This window comes from Tachypleus tridentatus, chromosome 9, assembly GCF_004210375.1.
Source record: "Tachypleus tridentatus isolate NWPU-2018 chromosome 9, ASM421037v1, whole genome shotgun sequence".
Taxonomy (NCBI): domain Eukaryota; kingdom Metazoa; phylum Arthropoda; class Merostomata; order Xiphosura; family Limulidae; genus Tachypleus; species Tachypleus tridentatus.
In genome coordinates, this window is record NC_134833.1 from 41,541,398 (window position 1) to 41,556,597 (window position 15,200).

Here is a 15,200-nt window from a genome sequence, read left to right on the forward strand (position 1 = left end):
CATCACACTCACCCAATGCCCAATGTTATCTGATATCATTAAAAATTTTCAACCTACTGTCTATGCAAGGAGACAATAGCTGAAGATTTCAAATTTCCATCTAAGTGTCTGACAGAGGAACTTAATTTGCTCTGAATATCTAGCAAATGAAGGAAGACTGACAAATATGTCAGTTAATGACACTTACTGTTAATGACTTGTAACAAATTTGTTGTAGATATGGCCTTCTTTGGTATGGTAACTAAGGTCCCATCATCTTGTCTTTTTTTCCTTTCATGTCCCATCCAGTTGAACTGGCTGGCAAGGCTGTTGGTCATTAGACCTGTTAGTACATTTCTTGTGACAGCATCCACACTGTCACCACCCCTCATACTTAGCTTCCTCACCTACAAAATTTCATGATATTTCCAGAATGAAAATTGCATCTATCATGTGTTAACTGATGCACATAATTTATATTGAAAATACATTTCCATAAACTGATTATTATGTATGCTTTAATATTCATCATTCTTTTCATTGAATTCAAAGGTAAGATCTCTGGAACACATTTATGGATAAAGTACCTGTAAAACAGAATGAATGTTCATGCATAGAAACCATGATAGTTTAAACTCAGAAACATTCAGCATCCGTTGAGGAGGTCATCATACAATTCATTTGCCTTTGACATACATACACTACTGTAAATCCCTTTATTCTCCCTAAAATCTAGTTAATTCAGATTTACTTACGACAGCATCTGCATTATGCTGAATCATAACTTTGTCATTCAGGGTGTTGAACCCACCATTGTACTAAGCGGCAGAGCTGGGAGACCCTGTGGCCACACAGACAGATTTATGGATGAGTTGGTGCTGGCAGGCCGACCTCTCAGCAAAGTCTGCAGAAGGCCTGTATTCATGTCCACTTTTTTGTTGTAGCTCTGCTAGCACCTGAAGAATTTTTCTTTCTGTCTGTGTGATTCCTGCAGCACCTTTTTATTTAAAAATGGAAAATTCCATTTATTAATAATGTGTTTATATTGGCTGCAACTGTAAAAACAATAAAAGTATGACTTCTATCATGATAAATTTACAAATTACTTGCTTGATTCTGGTGATTGCTATATTGCTACAAACTAAATGAAGCTTAGTTTAAATTTCTGACATGAAAAATAAACACTTATTTACAAGTTAGGCCAGACCAAGAAAAAAATGGTCCAAGTCACTAACTCCAGTGCCCGGAGTCTGTAAATCTAGGTTTTCTGGGGGCCTAGCCCAACCCAAAGCGATGGAAACTCAGCATTGTACAGGCATTCACATTTTTTTAATGTACACTGCCTATCATTTCTGGCATACATCATAATCATTTAACAAATCCACACAAACATTCATATTTACCATTGGTGGGAGTTGAAGCTACCTGAGGAGTGCTGGTCACCTTTCTTCTAGGACCTGCAGATACACATATACAGTATATAGAAGAGCAGGTTAATTAATCTGGGCCAAAATTTTAGATAGGTTATGGTATGCAACAGATTGTCCAGAGGGGAAACATACTGCTAAATGATTCATCTTGCTGCCTTTTCTACTTTACTACATTCCTTGGAATGAGTTTAATAAAATGTATCTCAAAGTACCAGAGAGATGTAACACCAAAAGTATGTGTTTAGATGCAGCATATCAATATATCTGTAATATAACAGCACTAACTGTAATATAACAGCACTAACACTAACAATAATAATACAAAATAATGTATGTGTATACATACCAGAATATGGTGTACTGTGAATGGCAGGGTGTATTTCTCTTTGTGGTGAGGAGCTCCTACTTGTATCACTGTCATGCATCTCTACAAGTTAAATTATTGCCACTCTTTAATATCTTACATATAAGGTTAATCAGGTACATCTTATTTCCAGTTACATCTGCAGAACCCACAACATTTCAGAACCTTTCAGATATACTTTGAAATGTTGGCAACAAAACAAAAAAACCCACAGAAGGTAGGTGAATTTAAGAATATATATTTTCCCTGCCCTTCATTGTGGTCAAATAAAAAGCACATAAATACCAGTATTAAAACAGGTTAATTACAGTGGCAGATTGGGGGTGGTGGTGGGTTGTGGTGCATTCTTGTGCCACCTTGCCCCCCCCCCCATGAAAATTGATGGCCTAAAGACTGGGTGCCTGTATGCTTAAAGTACAATTTGTATGTTTTCCAGTTTCTAACTTCACCTAACAAAGTAGTGCTTATGAGTGGAAAAATACTGGTTTGTGGTTTGGAGAAGGCTGGCACCCTCCTTAAGCAAACCCTGTATCTACCCCTGTTACACAGAACTACGTTTGTAAATTTTGAAACTGCCTTTGTTGAAATTAAAATACCTTTCTCAAAAATATTTAATAAGATGTTATATAAAATATGGCAAATTTTGCTCTTGGTTTATACACAAGTAATTGTACCTGAAGATGAACCTGAGCCAGAGGGCCCAGCTAATGGCGGCTGGTTCTCATCAACAAGAGAGCTTCCATTGAGATCTACAACACGTGCATTTACATTGCATGAAGAACATGTCATATTTTGTCACCTTTTAAGCCTGGCTGTGGCCCTGTCATGATGATACAGTACTAGGCAGGGTTTTCATGTTTAACAGATATACAATGAGGCAAATAAAACATTTCAGAAGGTTAAAAAAAATTTTCATATCCATAATGCCCTGTATCTACTGAATGCCCTGAACAGGAGTGTATACTATTACTATGTCTACCAGTGATTAAAGTAAAAATGCATTACCATGGTTTGTCAGGGGTGTTAGTGTCCTCTGGATTCTGTTGACTTCACCTACAAAATGGAAAAGGACATAATTCTATGGCAAGATGACAGTTATGGTATCAACATTATGGAGTGTATGGCAAAGCTTAAACCAGAAGATGCACTTGTAGTTTAATAAAAATGTTGAATGAAACTGCAACCGTTATCATTAGAGTAACATTTTACTGTGTAGATTACCTGACACACATCTTCTTTTTGGGGTCACTATCACATGCCCTCCAGCATTGCTTATTGGCTCTGGTGGCTTAGGTATGGTCAGCTGAGCCAAATCCACATGATCATCTGACCATATTGCAGACTTGTGTTTTTGTGATTTGGAATTCTGAACTTGCTGATTCTTCTCCCCATCAGCCTCAGACTCATTATCAGACTCAGAAACTAATCTCTGTGTGGGCCTATACAAAAAAGAAGCATATTTTTTACAAAAATGTATCTAGAAGGCTAATATTGCTTTGCTAAAGTGACCCAAAAAGTTATTCAATTTGAAAATAGCTTGTCACTTTGAAAATAAGTTTGTCATTTAAAATACAGTGCTATTTTTCTGTTTTTTTTTGTATACATCATTTTCATTCATTCTTAAGTGGCACCTTGATCAAGTAACTACATATACATGTAATTCAAGCCTAAGGCAAGTATGCACTCATTTTTCTTGTGAGAGGTCCCATAATAAGAATCTTTTACTCTAAAAATATATAGACCTACTCAGCTGACATGGTCTTGCAGTTCACCAACCACCCATCATAATATAAAATCAGATTCAAATATTATGAATAAATTTAGTTCTATTACAAAATGTACAATTTTATATTGACTTTAAGCTGAGACTGTTCCTGCAAGGTCACCCTATCTGTCTATTTATGTCAGGCTCTAGCAAAGTGAAAAAAAAAAACATGGCTTGATTTAATTCTCATTCCATCCCTTTAATTTCAATTTACAATTTACTTATACGTGTGTGATTCGAGTGCTGAACCCTAACAAATGTGAGCTTCACATTTTACAGGTACCGCTATCATATAGTTTTGAGATAAAGTAATTGGAGTATATTTTTCTTAGCCAGTATGTGTTAACTTGAAAATGTGATAGTTTGAGACAAATTGTTTAAAACTGCAGTCACTAGCAAAGCATACTTTCTCTTTCTGGTGCAAATTCTTGGTCTATTTTCAGAATTTTTAGCTTCTGGATCATCTGTTTCAAGAGAAGAGGTGTCCTCTGCAGAACTTAATTTCCCTCTCACCTTAACATAGTCATCTGTAAAGACAAAAGAGTCTCAAGTAACAGGTATATCACTTTTCTGTCACTCAAATATTCAAATCTGAAAAATTCAGGAGACAGAGGTAGACTTCCACTGAGCAGGGCCTGAGAAACCTTTGTATATGCATGCCTGTGTCAGTGTGCTAACAGACGTCGGAGGAACAGATGTCATTCTTCCAGTTTGCCAACATCTCATAGGTTCACTAAACATTACATGTACTTGCTCAACATGCAGTTCACATCCACTACTTAAAATGCATATGTAATTATGATAAGGACAGGTTTTAAAATTTTTTGATTTTTTTTATGTTGACATATATGGAATGTACCTCATGATGTTTTTGCTAGACAGATACTTTATAACAGAACACGTCCTCTACTAAGATCTATATGGACACAAAGTGGAAACAAATAAATTTCCATGCACCATGTATTATTGTAGTTTTCAACTTACCAACTGAATAGATGACTCTAACATCATACTCATCCAATGATCCTCTGGAGGCATTCTGTCCAGAACAGCTTTATTCAGGCTTTGACCTTTTTTGTTCGGCCACTTAATGGTGCATTCATCCAATAGCCAGTCTGATGGTGCCACCCCAACTTCATTGTCCTTTGTGAACACTACTATCACATATTCTCTAATTTCCACCTCCATTTGGTTGGATTTGTCAACATTAGCCATGTAACTATGCTGCCTTTAAGAAACCTGATTTTCTAATTTTTACAATTTTCCATTTAAAATACTAAACATACTACAGTAATATTCATAAAATATATCAATGTCAAAATTTGCTTGCAGATGTGACATTTGTGTAAATGTATATGCTCTACCTACATAAAATTATCTGTTCACTCAGTCTTTGCTAAAGAAGAAATTACCTTATCCTTTTTCACTTTATAATTGTAAAATGGACTCAGACAAATACCAAAATATCTCCTGAACATCCAAATTAGTCAAACTGCATATTCTCAAGGCCCCTGTTATAAGCTGCTGTCAGGGTTTGCTTTTAATGCCAGTAAACAGGTTCACTGCCTGTTACAGAGTGATACAGTTCAATTTACCAGCACTGAAATTTGTTCCTCACAGTGTTAAATATACAGACACAGACCTATTTTAACCTAGCTACTGAAGTTTTCAACTTGCCTCCTTATGTAAAAGCTAATGAAAACCCTGTGCTGCATAGATGTAATGTGACATGAATGTTACAGCTCCATCATAACAGTTCCCCCTTTCTACAGGTTAGTCAGTTGAACATTATGGTATTTCTCATACATAAGTATGAAGCTGATAAAGCACCTTGGCCCCTGTTCCCTTGCAGAATTATTATAATTGACATACCCCCCCCGACACACATATACACCCATACACAAATAAAAAATTCCCCCTTCACCAAATACCAAAAACCAAATAAAAAATATTTTCTCTTTAGTAGGAAAGGGCCTGAAGTGTACAGAATAACCCCTGATATGACACATCACTGCATTTGATTTACTCATTTGTATGATTGAGTGGAACTGCTATATAGCCTGACTTGCTAGGCCAGAGAGCACATTTTCCATTTAATCTGGAAATTGAAACCACAACTAATTCAGGTTTCAGGTTGGAAACATGATGAATTCCTAAGTCTGAAGACCTCAGAGGGTGTTTGAAAAAGTCATTTACCTCTGCAAACTGTTTAACAACTAGGAAAATATCCTCAGATTGGCCATGTTTGGCAAGCAAATTCTGCACAATACATATTTCTCCATTAAGTAGCACACAATTGTATGCCTGATCCAAAGTGATACAAAATCTTGGTAAAAAGAGTTGGCCATACTGGTTGTAAACTTCAAATAATTCTGGAACAGGACCATTGCTGTGCTCCATCTTCAAAAGAGGATAATTTTGGTCACATGCAGATCCCCTAAATAAGCTCTGTGACTCTGAAATTCGGCGAGCTACTTGTTGGATAGGATGCTGTGGTTTTCTAACCATTTTTTTCACTTTGCCAAGAAAATTTCAAATGGAAAAGCTGATATATTATCTAGGGGTCCAAACCTATTCACTTCATCGGCAAGATGGACAAGTCCATGGACATTGTAGACAACTTCTTGGTGGCCATAAATTTGTGTATACTCTCTCACAAAAAATACCAAAAGTTCTCTAACATAATCCACATAATGAGTACACAAACGTGGACTGGTCAAAATGTACATACTTACAGAGAAAAGAACAAAATTCTTGTAGAATGTATCAGACAATATATCCTTCAATACAAAAGAACCAGTGTACAACAAGAATTGCCTAAACTTTGTAGCTTTTCATCGGTCTATCTCACTTAATGCACGGGGGTTTGCACGCAAATTCTCTTGGAGAATAAGGTGCCAAAGCTAACAACCTACCAGATATCTCCAACACTGATCTACTTGGCAACCTGCAAGTCAGTGACCCTTTTATCCAATACAAAAGAAGACGTCGCATCACACCTAAACAAACCAAGTGCATATAATCTAGAGGCACCTGAGTTACCATACCAATATCCAACTCCAACAAGGGAGATGGAATGTCTGTATGATGATTTTCATCTAGCATGTCTCTAAAGCTTGCATCAGTCCTTAAGGTTGCGTCAGTCTCTTGGAAAGTGACCTTGTTGTACCATGTCCCTTCCTGTGTACATTTGTCACAGCCAAAATATCCATTGTAGGGTTTACAACATTTGATCATTGCCTTTGCTGGAGCATCACAAATTATTGCTGATATCCGTATTTGGAAATGTCTGTCACCAAAATTCAATCCAACTCTTTCTAAATATTTCATTTCTTCCACAAAATCTTTCATATATTCATCCAAATTTTGGGGTTTGGAATTACCAGCAAATAAGCCTATTAAAAATGGTTGTTTCAAGCCCTTATGGTCCAGCATTCCTAAAATAGGCCAAAACTGCAGTTTAAAACTTTTAAATAATGGCAGCCCATCAATATTAATTTGGAGCAACAAATTTACACCTGGAATAGATTCAGGATACAGCATTTGGTTAATTCCTTTAGATATTCCAAAATGGTGATACAACCCTCCTGCAGTAGGCTTAACTGTAATGCTAGTGCTTGTTTTAAGCAAAGTTCTAGGATCTTTTGGCAAACTTGGATTTTTTTTTGCAAAGAATGTGGAGAAGGTCTCCAAGTGCCCTGTGTGTAATTTTGTGTTTTGCAGCCCAAGACCCTATTTCATCAGCCAAGTCAGGTTCTCCATCAGAACCTTCATCATCATTGTGATCATCATCAGAAAACCTATTCACTGGCTCTTGAGCCATAATATCACCTAAACAAGGCTGATCACTGGGGCCTATCATGAATCCGTATAAATCTCTGTCATCTGTTTCAGCTTGAGACATGGTATTACATGAAATGTCACCTTCACTTTCCACTTCCACAGTTGTACTCCCTGCATTTTTTGAAGGTGAAGAATCACCATCTTCACTGCACCCCTTCCAAAAAGTAATGTTCCCGCTATTGTTAACATAAGCATGGGCTTCCTCATACACTGAATATTCATTTTCTTTCACATGCATTTCCTTTTCAGTGCCATTTTCACAAATTTCTAGAATATATTCCTCAGCTTTTTGCTTAGCTCTCCTTTTTAGGCTCCACTGTGATGTTCCCATACCTCTCTCAGAAGCTGGTCTTTTTCCAGACATGGTTTCTGTATTTCATGACAGTCCTATGACTAATAAGGAATTTAAAATGGACTGAAATATTTCAATTGATCTTCACTAAATGGTTCTAATTCAAAGGTTAAATACTTTTTTCTTTGTGCAGCAGGAAGAAATTGCAAATTTCAAGATGTGCAAGGATGCAGCCAAATTTTAAGGAACTCCAGAAATAGGAGGTATGGGAACCCTGACCCTGAATTTGTAGTGATCACATAGTCACAGGGCAAAATGGCCAAAATTATGGTAATATTAAGCATTTAAGTCCATTAAACTAATGTCCTGTTGCCCTTCACAGCTGTGACAGCAAGTCTATTATACTATTAATTTGAAACTTTAGAAAACTACTTGTAACAATAACTATCTAAGCTAACAATTAGATATAGCGAAAAAATTACTTTGGGTGTCTATTAATAAGATGCTCTGTATGTTTCAATAACAATAAAGGCCTACAACAGTGCAAATTGAAGAGGGAGGAAAACAATGCCCACAGGAGTAAGCAACTGGAACCAAGCAGAGAGCCAGTACAAATTAGATAGACTCTATAGCCTTGGGTAGATTGGCAAATTTTTTCCCAGAATCAGAAACTTCTTATGCTACATTATTTAACAATGCCTAATACTACTATGATGTAGCCTTTTGAGAGCTACAGTACCAGTATTAAAAAAGTACTGAAATTTCTTCTCAAGTTTGTGAAAAAATCAACTGAAATCGGAAGATCGGCATATCTTACATTAAATAGGCCCCTAGGTAGGTTTGAAGTCTCGGAAATGGCGTCAAGATCGATGTTTGTGATTAATCAAACCAATCTTCTACAACCTTAATCACAATCTTTTTGAATTTCAACAATCACCAATTTGAACATGCAGTTTGACTAATACCGTTTCTATCCAATTAGATGGATACACAAAACCTGCAAGCAATGCTTCAAATATCCAAAGGCAAAACTTAATTTCACTGGACCTAACTTACCTGGTACTAGTAACCTTTGGAATTAAAAATCAGGTTTCTTTGATGGCAACGGTAGCAGTACTGAACGTGCTTAACGAGCAATGTCTCCTTCAGCAAGTGACCACGCAGCTAACACAAAGGCTATCAACGGTTTGCGCGCGATACTAGTAGGTCAGCGATATCAGATAACCACCCGCATCGCTTTGGTGCACACCGCGCTCAGCCTGTAGACACGAGCTGGACTGCGCAAGGCCAAACTAAGTCTAAACAGATCGTGATGCGAAATACCAAATGTGTCACGTTTGCACGCACGGCGATCTATAATGGCGGGCGCGGGAACCATGCCGCGGTTGTCAAATGCAAAGTGCTGATCAATTTGCTACTGTATTTTAACCCATGATTCATAATATATTGATTTATTCATTGGGTGAGAACTCAAAACGATTCATGCACTGCGTAATTTCATTATTATATTTCATTTAAAAATTGTTTTTTGTCTTCTTTCAATAACAGAATCCTAAGAATGTAGGCCTAATAAAAATAGAACTAGGTGAAAATAAACAGAAGTGAACATATAATTAAGACAATAAGGCGTCCACGTATACCAATGCAAGTAGGAACGATAAAGGTATACGCAAAATTATGTTTGAAAACCATAGGCGGCGGAGCGAAATTTTGGTTGGGGGGGTGGTGCAACCTCTACGCTCGGATGCGATGAGCAAAAAAAAAAAGTCCCCAATCCCACAAGGTCTCATGCTTGACGTTAAATCGTGTTCATAAATATATGTAAATGGGAATTGATATATAGAAGAGGGTCTTTTGTTTTGTCTCACACACCTGTGAATAATACCGAAAGAGCATTAACAATTTACACATGCTGGCAACGCATGTTTACCATCCAGGTAGACAAGGAAAATCATATAAATCCGCGCCGAAGGAAAAAATTGCGTCCTAGCAAGCTAAAGGAGCAAGATAACACAAAATTTATATATTGACCATGGAATGTTGGGGGCGCCAGGACCACCCTGGCCCCCCCTGCTCCGCCGCCTATGAAAACTTTAAATTGGTAGATCTACCCTCGCGATTATGCATGCATGACAAATTGTCTATCATATGGGAAGGGGATATTAATCCTGCAACCAACTTCAATTTATCGACAAATAAAGACTATAATAATTATTATTGGCTAGGGTAGTCCCTATATAGAATTAGGCCTATCCTGTGCCTTTTAGCATCATTGTTATAGGCGGCGGAGTTTGGTTGGGGGGACTCTCCTCCTGACGCAGGTTGGACAAGCAAAAAAAAGGTAGTATTTTAGGCTGCCCTATTTTATATCGTTCGTTCATTATTGAATGGAAATACTTGCCTGTATAATAGATTTTGGTGAAATTCTGTACAGAAATACTTTTCTTTCAAAAAATACCATGCACTGCAGTAAAGATTCCAAATCTTCGATCTTCAATGTGTGTTGGCATCGTGTTTGATGTTAAGTTTCTAGAAACTTTTAATTTAAATAGTTGTCATTGTAAAAAATCATTAATTTTATCTGATCAAAATATTCCGGCCAACATTCCACAATTTTCTGCGATCAGTTTAATAATGAAAATTTATGTCTGACAGCAGTCTTGGGAGATTTCCAAAACCGAGTATGATGTTTGCTATTTTAACCACCCATTCTGTTAGTCACTTTGAAAATAGATAACCCTCTGCACCCGTCTGGTGATGGTCAGATGAAAAAACCGTCAGGGGAGGGGAGAGATCAATTACCAACACAGAAGTTTGGGTGAAATGGCAAAACAAGGTCATTTTCCAAAATTTTTCCTTCGCATCTTTACCGTTTCGTCATAATAGATTGCTCCAGCCACAGATTCATCCCTGTCTCTGCAGTCATCTGCCCTAAGATATAGTTCCTATGTTCCTATTTGCCCGTACGATGAAGTACAATCAGCATTATTGTCTGTACTGATAGTGTACAACAATGGCTTTTTAAGGAAGAGAGCATTGAAAGCATTTTGACTTTCCTTACAGTATCATTTTTCAAAGTCAGGGGCGTATATTACCATTAGGCATTTGCCTTAACATCAAAGGCTGTCCAGAATTATATATCTTATAATTTCAGTCCTATAAATTTCATTCTCCTAAGCTTCAATATGTTTAAAAGCTTCAATATGTTTAAATTTAGCCCATTTATAATGTAATTTTGGAAAATTTTCAATATCCCACCCCCCGGGTCTTTCGCGCCCTCGCAACTTTTGTCTATATACATGGTTTAATGGTAATATACGTCCCTGAAAGTGTTCATATTGATGCGTTGTATCTCTACTTGACTATATTTAAAGGATGTGATCAATATATATGTATGTACTACTAGTTTCTGAATTCAACTTCATACTTAGTTTATGTGCAAAAGTGATCTTTCAGCAGGGGCGGATCTAGGATTTTGGAAAGGGGGGGTTCAGACTATGGGACCTGGAGAAACCCTATGAACAAGGCCCCGAGGAGGGGGTTTATAATAATAATAATAATAATAATAAATTTATTAAGCAATAAATTAGACACAAAAAATCAAATAACAATATAAAACCATCAACAAAGAGTTAACTCGTCCTGTGATGGTTAAACACATAATAAAGTAAAATCAAAACTTACAAAATCAAAATAAAGTTCCCAGAATATTATCATCAGTATTTAAGATCCATTGTTTTAAGTACTTCTTTTGATTAACACGATTAATAGAAGATCTTATACTATAAGGAATAAAATTATGAATACGAGGTGCCAAATAAAGATATTGATCAAGTGTAACTGTTTTACGTGGTGTGGGTACATTAATTGGAAAAAAAGATTGAAGTCGTGTAAAATATGAAGTGACTTTAAAAGGCCTATTAAAAGAAACATGCAATGTAGATAAAGCTAAAAAATATAAATAAAGTTTATCATATGAAAGAGGGGAGTTCAATTTACTGAAATCGGTATCAAGCCTATGGGTAAAAATAAGAGAGAAAACACTTTTTTGCAACTTGTGAATAGGAATTAAAAAAGTCTTATATGTGCCACCCCAAATTGAAATACAATATTGTAAGAAGGATTGAAAGAGAGCATAATATACACTTAACAAAATATAATAAGGAGCAGAATGACTAAGTTCAAAAATTAGCATAGAACTATATTTTAATTTATTAACTAAAGAATTAATATGAAATTGCCAATTTAATTTTCGCTCTAAAATAATTCCTAAATAGTTAACAGAGGAAACTTGAGTCAATTTGGGACACTTACAATTAGGGTAAGTATAACAATCACTGGAATGATAAAAAATAGAAGGAAAGGCTGGAATGACACCATAAAGGTTAAACTGAAGAAGAAAAGATTTAGATATATTTAAGGATAAGCCATTACAAAAAAAGCCAATTTTTAATTTTATTAAGATCACTAGAAATAATGGCTTTATTAATTAGATGAACAGCAATATCATCGGTATAGGCTTGGATATCTCCAAAAACTGTTGGTAAAGAATATCATTTATATAAATGAGAAATAATAAAGGGCCCAGAACAGAACCTTGTGGTACTTCAACATTAATTGTAAGCCAATCACTATAATTATTATGGATACAAACCGATTGCTTTCTATTGTGAAAGTAAGAAAAAAACCAATCAAAAACAATGCCTCTAAAACCATAATAAGATAATTTATACAGGCAATCTAGGAGATCGATAAACAACAAAGAGATTAAATTTCTTATTTTGAATCATACAAAATAAAATTAAAGCATCAGACTTAATGTACTGTACTTCTTTTATCATAGTCAGTATCTCAAATTTAACAAAAACTGCCACTCCACTAGCCTTATTTAGACCAGAAGATGAAGAATAAAAGGAGTAACCTGGAATCGAAAAGGAAACAAATCCATCCTCAACAAACCAAGTTTCAGAAAAAGCTATTATATGAAATTTAACAACGCTTGATTGTATAAAAACAAGAAATTGGTCAAAATTTTGAGTAAGACTTCGAATGTTAACATGTATTAAATTTAAATGACCAACAGAAAAAAACATTTGGTAAATCAGAAAGAGAAGACAAAGTTGGTGTAACACCAACAATATCATCAAAATCATCAGCCATTGCAGTGTTTATAAATTATTAAGATCAATCAAGCAGCGTAAAACAATGGGCTGAGTAGTTTCTGATTTCCTAATAAGAATATTACCATTCGATACCCAAAGAACTTTATAGCCAAGATTTTTCTGTTTACGTTTTGCATGAAAATATCACGATAATATGGGGAGAGATGTTCGTTAACATAAACTGGATAAGATTCATTACAGACCTTAATATCATTAGTATTAAGAGAGCGAAATTTAGTTTTCTTAAGTTTAAGCAGATCAAATTTAATTTGCTTACGACAAAACTTAACAACAATCTGTCTCGGACTCTTATTTTCAGTTGTTTTCTTTCCTATATGATGAACAGTGTCAATATCTGTAGGAGCACAGTCAACCCCAAAAGTAGTTGTAATCTTCTCAACAACTTCTTGCAAATTCTCATTAGGATTCTCTGGGAATACCTCCAATCAAAACATTATAGTTATAAGAATATTGTTCCGCGTCACACATCTTCCTCCGAAAACTTGCCATCTCCTTCCACAATTCTTCATTTTCATGCTTTAATGTTTTATTTTCCTGTTTACACTCCTTAACTTCAGCTCTCAAAGTTGTGATATCCTCACTCAGTTTCTACCTTCTCTGAATAAAATTGAAAAGAAGTCACTAATTCTTCGACCTTTACTTTAATTAAGTGAAAGTCATCAAGTCTTGACAAAATTTCAGTAACTTTTGTCTTAAGCCACTTCATATCTGCCTCCCCCATATTTAAATCAAGCTCACTATTCTCAACAAGATTCACTGTCTCCCCCTCTAACGAAATGGACACAGTCCTTCTTAATGGAGATTCACTATTTAGGCTTAACTTTCTTTTTCTCATACAAAAAATCACATTCATAACTTTTCCCAATTTCATTAAAATATTCCAAATCCTGTTCAGTTAAGTTCTTACATCTTAAATGATACCATTTTTGACACTCACCAGAGCAATGAAGGGCTTTATCACCAACTTTAATATAAACTTTACATTGAGCACAAAATCTACGTGGCATGCTAGTCAGCCATTTGTATATATATATATAAAAAAATCACGAAATATACTGCAAAAAAAGGTAATTTTTCCCGGCAAGGTTAAACCCCCTAACCCCCCCCCCTGGATTCGCCACTGTTCAGTGAAAGAAGAACTTTTAATTATGACATTTTTGGTTTTGCAGCAGTGGTGATTATTTTTTTCGCAAATCGGCATTACATGTAAAAGAAAGTCGTCAGAAAGTTTTAAACATAAATAAATAAAAATTAAACGCTTAAGGCCTGTCACTCGAAAATTACATGGTAATTTAAGTAATTCATGGTTGAATTCCAAGTTTTCATATAGGCCTACAGTTTATGAACCTGTCTGCAGTAAAATTTTGTTGTCACCTGGGTGGGTGGGCGGGGCTCTCCCTACACCGTATATACTTTCATAACTCTCTAGCTACGCCCCTGACGTCTGTCACTCAACGATATTTGAACGTTTAGCAAAACTACATGTTCTCAACATTGAATAAATGTCGTGTTTTTCACGTGGATAATTTGTCTTTGATGCAACGATGAATCAACGTCTGTCGCTCCACGTAACTGCAATGGTTGGCCATACCACAAGTCCTCAACGTTGATTATATGTCGTATATTCAACGCCATTGGCTACGTCAATATTCAGACGTTGTTCCGACGTTTAGTCAACGTCACACTCTCAACGCAGTTAGCATGGTTGGCCATACAACCAATTCTCAACGTTGGTTAGACGTTGAGTATCCAACCTCAACCATTCTTCAACCTTTCCAACCTCATTTCAACGTTTATTCAACGTCACCTTGCGTGCTGGGTAATTACACTGGTTTACAAAAAATATTTTTTGACTGAGGCAAGAATGTGAATAGGTGTTTTTTACTAATTTGGGTGTGCTGAATTCAAATTTATAAACAGTTTTGCTCTATCACCTCTAGTTTTCTGGCTTTTAAATAGTCTCATTTTAGTATATACAGAGTATAGACGTGCTTATTTCAACAGTTGCAGCAGCTTATTACAGATAAAATAGGATAGATAAAGAACATTGACAGAATAAATATACTTGGATGACACAATGTACACAATTCATAGTACTGCAGCCGGTGAGAAGTGTGTTTTCTTAGATGATCTGGTGTATTTTGCCTCCGGGGATGTCACGCAAGAGCATCCAGCAGAAGTCTCCCATCATGCTGGGGTTCCACTTGCCTTGGTGGAATCTTTCTCCGTGCTCATCACTCATTGCTCCAAGGTTTGGAGGGAAGAAGTTGAGGTGGGAATGGAGAAAATGAATTTTGAGTGACATTCGGCATCCCATATCCTCATAAGTCTTTAGCAACTTCTC

The 15,200-nt window shown here is 36.0% G+C and overlaps 2 protein-coding genes and 1 pseudogene across 3 annotated transcripts in view; 1 reads left to right on the top strand and 2 right to left on the bottom strand.

Moving 5' to 3' along the window:
* LOC143225128 (uncharacterized) overlaps window positions 1-15,200 on the top strand; it is a 78,583-nt gene that overhangs the window by 44,785 nt on the left and 18,598 nt on the right. The gene's annotated exons all lie outside the window — the stretch shown is intronic.
* LOC143227351 (uncharacterized) lies at window positions 29-4,753 on the bottom strand. The gene is made up of 8 exons (XM_076458806.1): window positions 4,552-4,753; window positions 3,945-4,083; window positions 2,995-3,212; window positions 2,779-2,826; window positions 1,756-1,836; window positions 1,383-1,436; window positions 735-976; window positions 29-386 (listed from the first exon to the last, which is right to left on the bottom strand). The coding sequence occupies exons 1-7, from the start codon at window positions 4,751-4,753 to the stop codon at window positions 798-800; spliced, it is 921 nt and encodes a 306-aa protein (XP_076314921.1). The 3' UTR covers window positions 29-386; window positions 735-797.
* LOC143227352 (uncharacterized) lies at window positions 5,561-7,849 on the bottom strand (annotated as a pseudogene).

What these genes read in the sequence shown, in the direction of transcription:
- LOC143227351 (XM_076458806.1), bottom strand. Translation starts at nt 4,753, where the DNA reads ATGGCTAATGTTGACAAATCCAACCAAATGGAGGTGGAAATTAGAGAA. An exon ending in AAAAAGAAGATGTGTGTCAG is followed by an intron (nt 2,827 to 2,994) that starts GTAATCTACACA and finishes TCCATTTTGTAG; the next exon opens with GTGAAGTCAACAGAATCCAG. An exon ending in AGCTTCAACTCCCACCAATG is followed by an intron (nt 977 to 1,382) that starts GTAAATATGAAT and finishes TTAAATAAAAAG; the next exon opens with GTGCTGCAGGAATCACACAG.